At 41.4% G+C, this 15,100-nt stretch overlaps 1 protein-coding gene across 1 annotated transcript in view; it reads right to left on the bottom strand.

Annotated features, from left to right (window-relative positions):
- adamtsl5 (ADAMTS like 5) overlaps positions 1-6,735 on the bottom strand; it is a 42,342-nt gene extending 35,607 nt beyond the window's left edge. The window contains exon 1 of the mRNA XM_074659595.1: positions 5,415-6,735. Coding sequence (XP_074515696.1) covers positions 5,415-5,527 — 113 coding nt within the window. The 5' untranslated portion in view covers positions 5,528-6,735. The remainder of the gene's footprint in view (positions 1-5,414) is intronic.
- Between the last annotated feature and the right edge of the window lie 8,365 nt (positions 6,736-15,100).

The raw sequence follows: 15,100 nt of genomic DNA, 5'->3' as shown, positions 1-15,100 counted from the left end.
AAATTCCTCAGTGCTGCTATATTGACCCAGAAAGCTGAGTTTTCCTGCTCCTAGAGCCGTGCCATCAGTGCCTACATGTCCCAGGATGTATTGTGTGTGAGCTTCTGATGTCTGGAGGGTCTCCATCGGCCGTATCCTCTTGCTCGGCTAATGCAGCCGCAGCCTCGGCCTTTCTCTGCTGCATTTCTTCGGCTGTATACTCTGTTGGAAACGTAGCTAGTTTGCAAATACAAGCGAGGAGAACAAGGTAGTTTGAGCTGTTTTTGAGTGGCATCTAGAGCATAACGCCTGTTGTTCTTCCTCGCCTCCAACTACGTCACCGTCAGATCAAATAACGATGCAGAATGCAGGAAGAACTACAGATTTTGCTGCAACAACTCGACTACATTTACTATCAACTCTGATTGGACATCCACATAAAAGGAGGCAAATTGTTGTATGTTACAGTAGACCTACTCTTTGTCATTTATACCTTTAAAAGCTTTTGGCAAAACTACTCCGATACTATGTCAAAAATACTTTCAATAACTATAAATGTCTCTGCCCATATCGCCATGTTTGGGTTTCCAGAAGACTATACAACCGTTACACCTCCAAGCAAGATGTTCAACTGTAGCTTTCACTACTGGCAAGACGGCATCTTCTTCACTGGAAGTCTACTAAAGCTCCCTCCAGCACTCAGTGGCTCAGTGATATCATGTCCTTTCTAAAGCTAGAGAAGATTAGATATTCAATGAGAGCTAATTCTGATAAGTTCTATAATAAGTTCTATAATAAGTGGCAAACGTTTCTAACATTGTTCCACTCTCTGCGATCTCTGTCCCCTGACTGACGCTGTCTCCATCTCTCATTCGCTTTGTTTTGTTTTCGTGGGTTTGAACTTTGATTTCATCTTTAAAATGCAGAAAGCATGGCTTGTTTTTCTTTTGATCAAGTAAGTCGATTATTCGTTTCTCTTTTATTGCACCATATTTCTTAATAAAAATATTAAACAACTAGAATGATTTTCCCTAAGTGACAAAAGTGTATAGCTATAAACAACGATTTAAACAACAGGCAACATTGACTACAAATAGTGTAATACAGAATTGTTGCTTTCTATTACGTTAGGTGACTCACAGTTGGAGCACTTCAGCCTGAATGGACAAGAAACTCTTCTGTTGAATCATCAGTAAGAAACGATGAGCAACCGAGAAAACATCTAACAAGTCAAAGGTGGACGTAAAACCTTAAGAAGACCTTAAGGTGGAGACGTTAACTATGACTCCCACGGTGCACTCCAGTAAAAAAACAATCAAAGACCTTTAAAGTCTGTTACATGCACCACCAACAGCAAGCAGAAGCTAAAGCTCACGCTGTCAAGTAACGTAACAAAACCTCCTTTGCTTTCAAATTACGGCTCAATTTCGGATGAATTCGGCAACTGTGGTGCAGAGTTTTCCTTTCCAGATGAAACAATTAATCATTTTGGATTTAACTACAGCTGAGATTCGTCCCTGTGACTGGCTTCTTATCCAGCGCAACTAAGATACAGTAGAACTGTCCTCGAACCAAAGAAAGTCTTAGTCGACTAACACTCGAACCGATTAGTTGATTTAATCAACAGATTTTCAGTTTCTCTACAAAGAATCGCACAAAAGCACCACTTTATATCTGGTGTTTACCAGAGATGAGCTCATAAGTTTCTTAGAAATAAATCTTTCAGCATGAAAAAAGCATTAAAAACTACTAATTAACTAAAGAAATCTTAGAAGACTAATCAGCCCTAAACTACTTATTTAGAGTCATCCACAATACCTAAATGACAGACCTTTCTGTACCTGGGGCAGATGGGTTTTTTCCTCAATAAAACTACTACCTTAAGTTCTTTCATTACCTCTACCTTTAGTTCAGGCTGAGTTTACTACTCTATAACTTTACTGTGGATCAGAAGCTCTGTGTGCATCTGGGCTTCATTACAGTCAGAGCCTGATGGTACATCTGTAGAAAATGAGCTTTTCAGCACAAAAATGTTTTACCTAAAGAACATCAGAAAGTGTGGATAACTTTTTGGCGTTTATAAGATTATGAAATAGACAATTAAGCCGAGTTAACAAAGAGGTTTTTTTTTATAAATACTACGCTCCACATCCACAGGGAGGAAAAGCATTGAAATTCCTCCCCGCAGGAGAGAGTGACATCATAGCATGTAACACCAAATTAGAGTCCTCGCTTTGAAGCTATATGCTCAGTGTTCCATGGTAAGCAGATTAAATCTGCTCATGGGGCGGATGGGCTCCTTCCCAAACAAACATTCCTCCAAAGAGTTATCAGAGAGACAGAAAGTGAGCCCTTAGCCAAATCCTCCTCTCTCCCTCCTCTTCCTCCTCTTCCTCCTCCTCCTCCTCTCCGTTCAGGCTGACAGACAGCCGACACATCTCTCCTGACACATTACATCCAATGCAGCCCATAAAAGGGAAAATCACTCTTTAACATCTTGGGTGCAGAGAGAAATGTTGGCATGTATTGTTTCCACTGAGAGGAGTGACCCGGGGTACGGAGGATGGAACCTGCCAAAACCAAAAGTATCATCACGTGCCGTTGTTGCTACATGGCGCGTTTCCAGCGGCATTCGCTCTGAACGAGCTAAACCTCGGAAGGGAGACTAACGGTGAGTCTGCGAAACAGTTCAGCTTCAGACGGTTGATCTGAACACCTGTACCGGTACGAGGCAGCGCTCCGTTCTCCGCAAAGCGATTGCCTCATTAACGTTATGGTTCACTTATAGCATTGGGTTTAAATTGGAAGTATTGCCAAATAGGTGCTTTTGCTTTTCCACCAAATCCTTCGCCATCGTCTTGTCTGTCAACTCTCTCTCGTCCCGTGTGTGAAATCTGACTCCTGCTACTCTGAGCTGAGACCCAGTACTGAGCAGACAGTTTCACTTTCAGTTTGTAGCGTCCGACTATGTATTGATAACACACCGCGGATTCGCCAAAATGAACTAAATGGGTTTTATTTCTGTAAAAAAAAAGCAAAACGACGGTGTGGATGGTGGGTGTGTGCCCGACCACCGTGTAACACCAACTACCACAGCAAGCCTAGTATGAAGAAATATATAAAGAAAAGAATTCAGAAATGAATACATTTGGGGAAATAAATAAGGGGTGAAATGCAAAGGGAAAATCGTGCAGAAATAAATGAATAAAAAATGCATAAATACATTAAAAAAAAACATACATTTAAAAACAAATATAAAACAAAAAATAAATGCCAAAATAAATGAATAAATTTAAAAATTAATAAAAAATAAATGCCCAAATTAATTAATACATTTAAAAATTTATAAAAATAAATACATAAATAAATAAAAGGGAAAAATAAAAAAGAACAGTAAATAAATGAGGTAATTAATACAAAGATAAATAAATAAAGAAGCAAATCAAAACAGAAATATCAATTTATGTCACATTTTAAAAAATAATTAATGGCTACATTTATGTTTAATATTAGTTTTGCTACATTTAATGACATTTATTTATTTTTTATTTTGGCAGGTTCCGTCCTCCATACCAGGTGACCAGAGGTTGTCAAGGTGAATTTAAGTTTACGATATTAAGCGACAGATTTAGAGGAATTCAGTGCGACCCTCTGCAGTCCCCCTGTGTTTGTGTTCTCTGCTGCAGGGTTGGGATTAGATCAAATATGAGCTGGGTATTTATAGGCCGCTGACCTTTAGGAGATAAAGGTAGTGAAGCAGGATGGGAGGAATGTAGAGCCAGGAGTTGCAATATCACAGATACTGTATGGCAGGAGGAGGATTACCTCACCCGCTGGCAGGAAGTAGTTCTCACCAGACTGGATATGACTTCTGCCCCCCCCAGAGAAAAACCTTCACACACCACAGGGTTATCTAAACCGCTTCAGGTCAAGTTCCTCTCATGCAAAAGTCAAACGATGCCTGACATGTTGCAAGTATGCACCACATTTTCAAGTGCAAAACAAACAGCTTCCAAGTAACTTTTGGGGGGAAAAACTCTCAACTGTCTCTGGAATCTATCACCTCCCATCCTTCACTGTACTGCAAAAACATGTTCAAGGCTTTGCAGCTCCTTGCAAGAAAAAGTAAATCAAGGTAAATATTTAAAGCCACCACACAAGAATTTTCAAAGAAGTTGGACGCAGGTCGTTTCAATACAAAGCTCCATCACACTGGAATGATCTTCCTCTTTTTCTGAGATCTATTACTTCTTTCCGTTGCTTCAGGACATCTTTATTTTCTCATCTTAAAGGTCCCGTATCGTGCTAATTTTCAGGTTCATACTTGTATTTTGTGTTTCTACTAAAACATGTTTACATGCTGTAATGTTAAAAAAAAACTTTATTTTCCTCATACTGTCGGCCTGAATATACCTGTATTCACCCTCTGTCTGAAACGCTCCGTTTTAGTGCATTTCAACGGAATTGCGTTGCTAGGCAACAGTTTGGGTCCATGTTTACTTCCTGTCAGCTGATGTAATTCACATCCACTGCAACAGGAAATAAACTGAGACACATTTAAAATGTTTACCTTTAAAACTGTGTAATGGTCTAAATATTGTATATTTGTGACATCACAAATGGACAGAAATCCTAACGGTCTGTTTCAAACGCGTAATTTCCGAATATGGGCTGTGTGTGTTTCTCCGTATATTGAGTGTTTTGATAGTTTAACAGTATTTATATAGCACTTAAATCTGCTTTATAATATAAAAGACATGGAAATCTCACTTTTTACAATATGGAACCTTTAAAACAACCTGTTCATGTTTTTAATTTGTGTGTACTTATGATCTTCAGTTTATTTGTGCTACATATAAACTGAAGAATTGCAATTGTTCTTTATGCTGATAATGTAATTGATTTAAATATGGTCATTGTATCACGTTTCTAGTAAAACAGCAGAGAGCTGATGGTGAGCAAGCTGTCTGATCTGTGTATTTGCAGTGTATGTTTGTTATGTAATGCTGTTTTGTCTGTATGTGTTTTTGTATTTGTGTCTATAGGACCCCCTCGATAATGAGATGCTACATCTCAAGGGGCTATCCTATCCTTTCAATGCATTCAAATTCATATGAAATGCAACTCACAGTACAAACAGTCTCTACTTGGGAAGAAAAGCTCAACCTGCCTCTGGAATCTATCACCTCCCATCCTTCACTGTACTGCAAAAACATGTTCAAGGCTTTGCAGCTCCTTGCAAGAACATTAAGTCATGGTAAATATTTAAAGCCACCACATATATTTCCCCCTCTGAAATGCAACTCACAGTACAAACAGTCTCCTCTTGGGAAGAAAAGCTCAACCTGCCTCTGGAATCTATCACCTCCCATCAGAGCTGAAACACTTCTGCAGAGCTTTCTGCAGCAGCAGAGACACACAGATTAAAGTCTTACCTTGTCTGTAGTGAGGAGGACATACTGGATCCTTGTGGGCTGGATTCAGGTGTGTTGCATTCGTTGTTCAGATGCGCATTGCATCCAGGCTGCAGGCTCACACGCAACACCATCCATATCCCCCCTTCACTCTCTCTCTCTCTCTCTCCTGGGGTTTTAATATTCTTCTGCTTTTTTTTAAAGGAAACTTTAAAAGGTGTTTCTCAGCTGCAGAGCTCGTCCATCCAAACAGCTGTTCTCAGTTCCCAAAACGCATCACATCAGTTTTCTCTTTTGGGAAGATGCATAAAAGTGTTTTGGAAAAAAAGGCGCATCTTCTGCAGAAGGTGCAAAAAAAGTGACGTTTTCTCCTTTGCGTTAAAAGCCTCTAGCTGTGAGTCACATGGAGACTACACATTATTCCAGATAGAAAAACACAGTGAAGTTGTCCTTGAAGTGTGCAGCCTGGTGTATCCAGTGTTGTCTCCTCCAGGCAGCTGATTAGAGCCCAGTCCTGTCCGGATATAAAGACACTGTGTGTCTCAGCAGGTAAAAGCTCCACTAGGTGTTTATGAGCTGCTTCTCGATCCAAACTGGTCCAATGTGCGCAAAGAGAGACAGAGAGACACCAGCAGCTCTCCACTAGAACACCGAGCAACTACTGCTGCTCTCTCTCTCTTTCTCCCTCTCTCTCTCTCTGTGTGTCTCTCTCTCTCTCTCTCTCTCTCTCTCTGTGTGTCTCTCTCTCTCTCTCTCTCTGTGTGTCTCTCTCTCTCTCTCTCTCTCTCTCTCTGTGTGTCTCTCTCTCTCTCTCTCTCTCTGTGTGTCTCTCTCTCTCTCTCTCTCTCTCTCTCTCCCTGTGTGTCTCTCTCTCTCTCTCTCTCTCTCTCTGTGTGTCTCTCTCTCTCTCTCTCTCTGTGTGTCTCTCTCTCTCTCTCTCTCTGTGTGTCTCTCTCTCTCTCTCTCTCTCTCTCTCCCTGTGTGTCTCTCTCTCTCTCTCTCTCTCTCTCTGTGTGTCTCTCTCTCTCTCTGTGTCTCTCTCTCTCTCTCTCTCTCTCTCTCTGTGTGTCTCTCTCTCTCTCTCTCTCTCTCTCTCCCTGTGTGTCTCTCTCTCTCTCTCTCTCTCTCTCTGTGTGTCTCTCTCTCTCTCTGTGTCTCTCTCTCTCTCTCTCTCTCTCTCTCTCTCTGTGTCTCTCTCTCTCTGTGTCTCTCTCTCTCTCTCTCTCTCTCTGTGTCTCTCTCTCTCTGTGTCTCTCTCTCTCTCTCTCTGTGTCTCTCTCTCTCTCTCTCTCTCTCTCCCTGTGTCTCTCTCTCTCTCTCTCTGTTTCTCTCTCTCTCTGTGTCTCTGTGTGTCCCTCTCTGTCTCTCTCTCTCTCTCTCTCTGTGTCTCTCTCTCTCTCTCTCTGTGTCTCTGTGTGTCCCTCTCTGTCTCTCTCTCTCTCTCTCTCCACCTGAGCGTTACATTCCTGCCTCTCTCGACCAATCACAGCCCAGCAGCTGCTCTGAAGTCAGAGGTGACAAAGTTTCCTACAGAAATCATGAAGGTGAAGAAGAAGAAGAAAACTTTTTAATATCTTTTACTTCAATAGAAGTAAAAGATATTAACATTTAAACAATAAACCAGTGCAAGTTGTAAAACTCTGCACTCAATGCATTCAATGTAACCAGGTATTGTACAGTTAGTACCCAAGGACCAAGAGAAAGTGAAGAATGGTTAATATATTAATATTCTAAATAAGATCTCTCAATATTGGAGATCCATACAAATTCAACTTAAAGGGGACATCTCATGAAAAACTCACTTTTTCAGTGCTTGTGCACAAACATTTGGGTATCTGGAGTTCCTACCAACCCACAAACTGTAAAATAAGACAACCCAGTCCGTTTTTTTGTGGGCTGTCTAGATCAGAAAATGTGTGATTCAACAAAACATTCAGATTTGGCTCCCCTTCCTATGTCACATGCAGTCTCATTAGAATATACCGCCAACAGCTCGAGAACTATACCTTTGCAAATTGTGCATCATAGTTTTCTTCCAAGCAGACTGGGCTTTTTGTGAGTGGGCTTAAGGGTTCTCTATACGATATTCAGAGCATTAATATAGCAGCAAACAACTATTGTAACAATATAGAGGAGTAATGTCTACCTGAGCAGAGAATGAAGTCTCTCTCCCTCTGTGTGTGCTGTAATCAGAGCTTCTCTGTGCTTTGTTGACATAGCCGGGCCGTCCACACATGCTTTTGGTGCATGTGAGCGTGCACTATTGGCTAGCTCATGGCCGCCGCTCTGCACGGCGGTTACAGCTGATAACGCCTTCCCCACCGACGATGCCGTTGCAGAAGCGTAGCGCCCACCCTCCGGTTCCCCTCCCAGGATAACACTGTTAGCTCTGTCAGCATTGTTGCTGTTGTTTTCACTGTTAGCGCTGTTATCACCGTTAGCTACGAGAGCCATGTTGAGAGCCGTGCAGAGGCAATAGAAATGCTCCCAATCGCGCATTTAGCGCCTTTAAATGCTTGTGATATATCATGAATATTATTAAAGGGAGACATTTATAGGGACTTATCTTACTTGTAGTATTTTCTTTTTTTAGTTTCATACTGTCACTGTAGAGTTTCCTTCATGATCATATAGGTTTTATTGTAGTCAGTAGAGTTTACAGTGACCTTACTATATTTAATGTTTTGGATTATTATAATCTCCTATATCAGAAAATATCAAGATGCAAGATTATTGTCACGCAATAGTGCAGGTGGTAATTGTTTTGGTACAGCATGGTCAGTTCCAGTGCAAAGGAAGAGAGAGGAAAACAGACGTGATTAACTATTACAACAATGCACACAAAAAGGAAACACATCCCCGGTTTGCCAAGTAGCCCAAAAGGGAAAAAGTACAATGATTGAGTTCAAGTTCAGTTTGCCTCCAGAGCAATACAGTATGTGACATTCAGGAGCTTATATGTATGTCCTTTCCTGTGAGTGTAACTTCCCTATTTCACCGACTGCAGACATTACTGCACATCACACACATCCTTTCCCCATCAGTCCCTCCTTCATCCTTACTCACTCTTCTTCCTAACGTCTTCCCGTCTTCCTGCTCTCCCCTCATCCCGTCATCTTCCTCCTGCTCTCTGACTCACTGTGCTTTAGGCAGATAAACCTCATCTACATGTCAGGGCACCTTTCTGTCTTAATCACTCCATACCAGCTTTCCTCTCTCACAGCGACGTCTGAGATTCCCTCCTTCTTTTTAAGTGTAACTGTATCCGTCGGGCATCTCCTTTGTCTCTCAGCGAGCTTCACCTCTGAAGTACTACATCCCCTTTTAACAGGTTTTGTTTTACAGTTGGGAGTCATATTGTGATGTATGAGGCAGGTCATCTCCAGTTTCCCCCTCGCTGCTTGTCTCGCCGCGGTACAAATGGGACAACTTAGTGGTGATGAAGCAACCACACGGCCTCTCCGTGAACTCAGAGCACCGGCTCCACCTTTAAGCTCAGCCGGGGCGGAGACAGTTCATCTGAACCGTGCTACAGTTTCACCAGGCGACCTTGAACTATCATCCGGAGACGTGCAGACACAACAGAGGAAGCGTTAGTTTCTCCTCACGGAGCTGCAGGGACGTTAAAGCAGCAGGTGTATCTGTGATCTCAGCTGTCAGTAGCTGCTGCTACTTGTTAGCTTGTTTTTGACCACATGGGGTCATGTAGCCTGGGTAAATATTATGCTGTATCAGAGCACTGGATGTGATGTTGCAGTAATCTGAAGCCCCTTACAGATGCCAAAGGAATGATTTAGTAACCAACAAATGTTGACTTGCTGACAACATGAGCTGCAGCGCCATAAATCTGCATCCGACAGCCAGCAGCACTCAGCAGAGTGCCGGTTTATCACGCAGGTTATACAGAGGGCTCGTTTCTTAATAACACTTGTGTTTGCAATCAAATGCTCTGACGGAAAAAAAAGAAAAAAGTAATCTGGTTTGTGTGTCTGTTGCAGGACTGGAATAAACCCACGTTTGAAGCTGGTGCTGCTACTTTCATTGGAAAAGAGATGGCACTGGGCTCGGTTTTTAGTTTGGATAAAATCTAGTGCACTGTTGCTGGTTTCTCAAGATTACCAACCCTGCCTTTAAGACTACCACTAGAATATTTCTCTCAAGTAGAAATACAGTTGCTTAACATAAAGTACAAATTGCTCTTGGAAGTGCAATTTCTCCGTCTTCTTCCCAGTTGTGTTGTGAAGAGATTCATCACCATCAAGGTGAAGGGGAATGTAGTCAAGCATTTAGTTCAGCCTGGACTCACCAAACAGCGTATCTCACGTGTACGCCATGTAGTCTGTACTGACTGCAATGTAAACACATCCACGTGAATATGCTACGCTCAGAGCCATGTAGAATAAAAAGTGAGAAATATGAGAAATAATATATTTATGGCGGGCGGGAGGGGAGGTATCGGACCGTCCTGGTGAAAAGGGAGCTGAGACGTAAGTGACCGAAAGAATGAGATCGTGGATACAAGCGGCCAAAATGATCTTCCTTCGCAGGGTGGCTGGGCTCAGCCTTAGAGATAAGGTGAGGAGCTCAGACATCTGGAGGGAACTCAGAGTAGAGCCGCTGCTCCTTCGTGGCGAAAGGGGCCAGCTGAGGTGGTTCGGGCATCTGATCAGGATGCCTCCTGGACGCCTCCCTTTGGAGGTTTACTGGGCACGTCCAACTGGTAAAAGGCTCCGGGGTAGACCCAGAACACGCTGGAGGCATTACAGATCTCGTCTGGCCTGGGAACGCCTCGGGGTCCGCCAGGAAGAGCTGGGAAACGTTGCTGGGGAGAGGGATGTCTGGAATTCCCCGCTTAGCCTGCTGATTGATGGATGGATGGATGTGAGGTGGATGGGTCCAACAAACACAGGACTTTCAACCAGGACCGGTGTTCATTTCCCAAAGTGTTGTCGAGTTATTCTGAATGTTAGTGATGTTTCTGGCGTGTTCTCCGTACTTATGATACGTTGTTTGCGTAAGTATTTTACTGACTTATTTTAAGCTCAACCATGTTTTTCCTAAACCTAACTAAGTGGTTTTGCTATCTAAACATAACCGCGAACATTTTGTGGCGTTAAATGACACATGAAAAGCCTAAAATGTGTTATCATGACCTGCAGAGATCTCCTTAAAATGTCGTGCTATTTATACAGCGTCCCATGAGATCAGGTTTTTATGAGTCCATGCAGTTAGACGAGGGTTGTAAATTATTATAAATTCATGTAGTCAGATCTGTAACAGTTGACTATCAGTTCATAAATGTTATAGTGATGTTTCCGTCAGCAGTAAGCGGCTCCTCTGTATATATACTGTATAATATATACAGTATATAATATATACAGTATATATAATGATTAGTTCAGGGCTCCGAGGGCTCCGAGGTCTCTGAGCTTGTCTCAGCTTGTAGAGACAGTTCCCTCTGCCCTCCCTTTACTTCCATCTTTACTGAACACTTCACTGTTTAGAGCTGCGTGTGGTTACTGAGAAACAGATAGTAGAGTGTTTACAGTAATCATCACATTCATGCACGTACGCTCTCTCTTTCTCCGTCTGTGTGTGCGTGTGTGCTGCTCTGTAATAAGAGGCCTCTGAGCCGAAGAGGCACTTTACCACTCCTCAAAGACATTGATGGGGAGGTTGGATGGGGGTGGGGGGTAGTTTTTACTGAGTTTGGCAGCCTGCCAGTATGAATGGTGAAACTTGATGGGTGGACCGGGTTTCACACACCGGCGCTGATGAAAGACTGCCGGTGGTGGTGTGAAAAATCATATACATTACTTTAACACAGCTGCAGGCGGGAGGTTCTATGTGCTTTAGCTTGTTGCCGTCTGAAAACATCCAATTTAAATCCAACGTTAAACATTGTAGCGTACCTGGCCGTGTTGTAGTACTCGAGAGATCAGTCTTGGTCTCGACACCGGTTTCAAGACCACTTTTTGAAGGTCTGCGGGCATATCAATAAATTGGCTTTGCATTGTCTGATTTATTTGTTAACATCATTACTGTGATTGCTCATAGAAAACAAAGAGAAACTCCCAAAGATTCACCTCTGCAATGCAATTTAGTTATTTTATCAAGACATTTCTCCTGGTTCACTCATACATAGACACATATAGAGTATATATGGCAATAAAAGAAGTGAATAAAGAAGAATCTTCATTTGTTTTTTGTGGGTGTTTTTATGGGAATGTGGGTCTTTCAGATCTATTTGAGGAGTGCCTCAGTGGTTTCCAAATGTTATGTTAAGTGTGTGGGTGAAGCTTAGGGTTTATTTGAACCCAAACAAGATAAGTTAATTTCAAGTATACATCAGAAACTCACCTCCTCTATGAAAACAACACAATAAAATGATGCAGTTACCTTTTGTTGAGGTTCACCCAGCGTTCTTCATCTTCTAGAAAAATGGAAAATATGGAAAATCATACTTTGAGAGCTTATTATTGGTTCAAATGAACCGACAATAAACTACACATCAACCATTTCCTCACCAGGATGCGTTTTTTGGTCTTAAATAAATGTCCTCTTGCTGATCAGAGCCTTTATAATAACCTTTATTAATGTTCTAATGATAAATGATCTGATCAGAAGTTAAACTGTCAGATTGAGACTCCTGCTCACTCTCCAGCAGCTGTCACTCATTTACACTAACGAGCTCGTTAACAGCAGAGTGACAGGAGGTGATGGAGGAGCTACGGAGATTGTTTATAGATGCAGACTCACCACTCTGTTGGTCCTTTAAACAACAAAAACACAAAGTCCATTCTCTGTCTTCTAAAACACTGTTATGACACAGGGAGATTTTTTCTTCTAAACCATCTTTCGATGATTGTAAATATTTCCACCACTGGCATGCACAGAGCACACTAACCACAGGTTACCTGGTTGTTTGTGCACCTTACTCTGAACCACAAGCACTGCTCAACATTTCCCATTTAAATTAAGTTGTTTGACCTTTTTTCAATCATAACATCTTCCCAATTTACACAGCGGTAAAGTGAGGTGAGAAACTTTTTTCTGCATCACATTGAAATGAAAGAACTACTAACATCAGTATAAACAGTAACAAGTCAAGATGACACCACAGTGTAATGTGCATGTCAGTCAGCTGTACTGAGGTACTCACCAGAGTTAGTTTGTAGCAGTACAGTATAAAGCAGAGGCGTGGACTCAAGTCACAAATCTGATGACTCAACTTGACAATCTAAAAAGACTTGCAGCTCGACTTGGACTTTAACACCAATGACTCATGTTAGCAAGTCGACACTTAATTTCCCAGATCCACCTGTTTGAACCGATCTGACAGCATCCAATCAAGTCACAGGAGAAAACCATGAAGAACTAGTGTTATGTTACTGAGCGGCAGTTAGAAAACATGATACTAAAGATAATTTTGTTTGTGTACAAAGTTGTGGTGGTCATCAAAAAACTAATTGCATTATGCAAAACATGCAGGTTGAAAATTACAGACGGAGAAGCAAATGGCATTACATTTGATGAAGAGCGCGTTATGATTTAAACAATACAATTCTTTTGTTTAGGCTCCTCGACATAGCAACATAATAGCAATAAAAACGAACATTAAAAAGACATTAAAAGGCAACAATGCAATAAAATATAATAAAAATAATATTAGTATATTACTTTACTATTATTATTATTACTTTTTTTTATGCAGATCTGAAAACAGATGCTAATATTAACAACAATAAAATAACTTGAACAGAGATAAGCACTCTCAAAGTGCCATTTTCCTCTTTGCATGTCTGTAACGAGACTACATGCAGGTCTGGGCAACACATACAGGTGATTAAAATCATCAAGTGTCATCAAGTATTAGGGGTGGAAATGGTAATCATCTGGATCAGCATATTTGTGTTATTTAGTAAACACGAGACTCTCTTGAGGAGATTAATTTAATTATATTTCATTGTATTCCAGATGTGGTTCAGCTGAAAAAAGATAAAAGAAGAAAAAGGTGTGAAGGTTGTCTACATATGCAACAGCCTGGCACCATCCCAGCATGCATCATGGGTGGTATTTGAAGTGGAGGTGTTTGTGCCCGCTGGATGACATGACAGGTTTTTATGTTCTGAGACGCTGCAGGCACTTCCTGCTTTCACCTCAAGCTGTCGCCCCATCACCTGGGCAACACATTGGCGTACACGTGGACGTGATGTTACGACACGCTGTCTTAATGGCTGCAGCAGAATCACGTAGAGAGCAAGTTTGATATACAAGGTTCATAAAGTTCATAAAATAAAGGAGGCGTAGCGGCTCTGATTTACAGATGGCAGGAAGGTATGAGACAATTACACAACAAGCAGCACTGCTTCTCTGACCCCGAGTCTGCAGTCAAGCAGCTATGTGTTGTCCAAACTCATCATAAGAGCTATTCATTACACGCAAACCACCGCGGTCATTTCACCAACCGCTTTCCCATGGGAGAAAACAACACACGCAAAAAAGCCACTTAAAGCCTCCAGTAAATACCAAACAGTGAGTTTACTGGACTGGTTGAATACTGTAAAACAGCCTGAACATCTGCAGCAGGAGTTTATGTACAGAAAACAAACAGTCACAGGCTGCTTTCAACTGGCTGGTTACAGGAAATGTTACAATACAACATTTTTGTTTTGTTTTTTTAATTTAGTCCCACAGGGTTTTTTCCCACTTTTAGAGAGCACATTTGAGATTGTGAAAACCTGATGTCAAAACCAAATGCAGTCTAGAAAACCTTAAAGTGGTTGTTGTGGTCCACGTCAGAGGTAAAATGATCCGCTCCACACAACAAAAGTACGACTGTCAATCAATTAAAATATTTAATCGCAAATTAATCAAATTTTCTATCTGTTCAAAATGTACCTTAAAGGTAGATTTGTCAAGTATTTAATACTCTTATCAACATGGTAGTGGGGAAATATGCTGCTTTATGCAAATGTATGTATATATTTATTATTGTAAATCAATTAACAACACAAATCAATGACAGATATTGATCCAGAAACCCTCACAGGTACTGCATTTAGCATAAAACAATATGCTCAAATCATAACATGGCAAACTGCAGCCCAACAGGCAACAATAGCTGTCAGTGTGTCAGTGTGCTGACTTGACTATGACTTGCCCCAAACTGCATGTGATTATCATAAAGTGGGCATGTCTGTAAAGGGGAGACTCGTGGGTACCCATAGAACCCATTTACATTCACTGATCTGGAGGTCAGAGGTCAAGGGACCCCTTTGAAAATAGACATGCCCGTTTTTTCCTCGCCATAATTTAACTTTGTAGCAATATTTAACCTCCTTCATGACAAGCTAGTTTGACATGGTTGGTACTAATGGATTCTTTAGGTTTTCTAGTTTCATATGATGTCAGTATCTTCACTCTGGCTTTAAAACTGAGCCCGCTACAACCTAAAGATCGCAAGTTGCATTCATGCGTTAAAGAAATTAGTGGCGTTAACACGTTATGGCGTTAACTTCGACAGCTCTGGTTCTTACCTCATTATTTTAACACAAACCATGATGTTTTTTCTAACCTTAACCAAATAGTTTTGTTGCCTAAACCTAACCAATCGTTTCACAACGTTAACCAAATGGCATTGTGTGTTTCTGCAAGCATGAGGCTGATATGAGACGTCTTTTTGGTTCAGAGTCTTCAACATTCAA

The sequence above is a fragment of the Sebastes fasciatus genome, chromosome 2 (assembly GCF_043250625.1).
Source record: "Sebastes fasciatus isolate fSebFas1 chromosome 2, fSebFas1.pri, whole genome shotgun sequence".
NCBI classification, from domain to species: domain Eukaryota; kingdom Metazoa; phylum Chordata; class Actinopteri; order Perciformes; family Sebastidae; genus Sebastes; species Sebastes fasciatus.
Note: the sequence above shows the minus strand (reverse complement) of the source record. Positions and strands in the feature narration are given on the sequence as shown.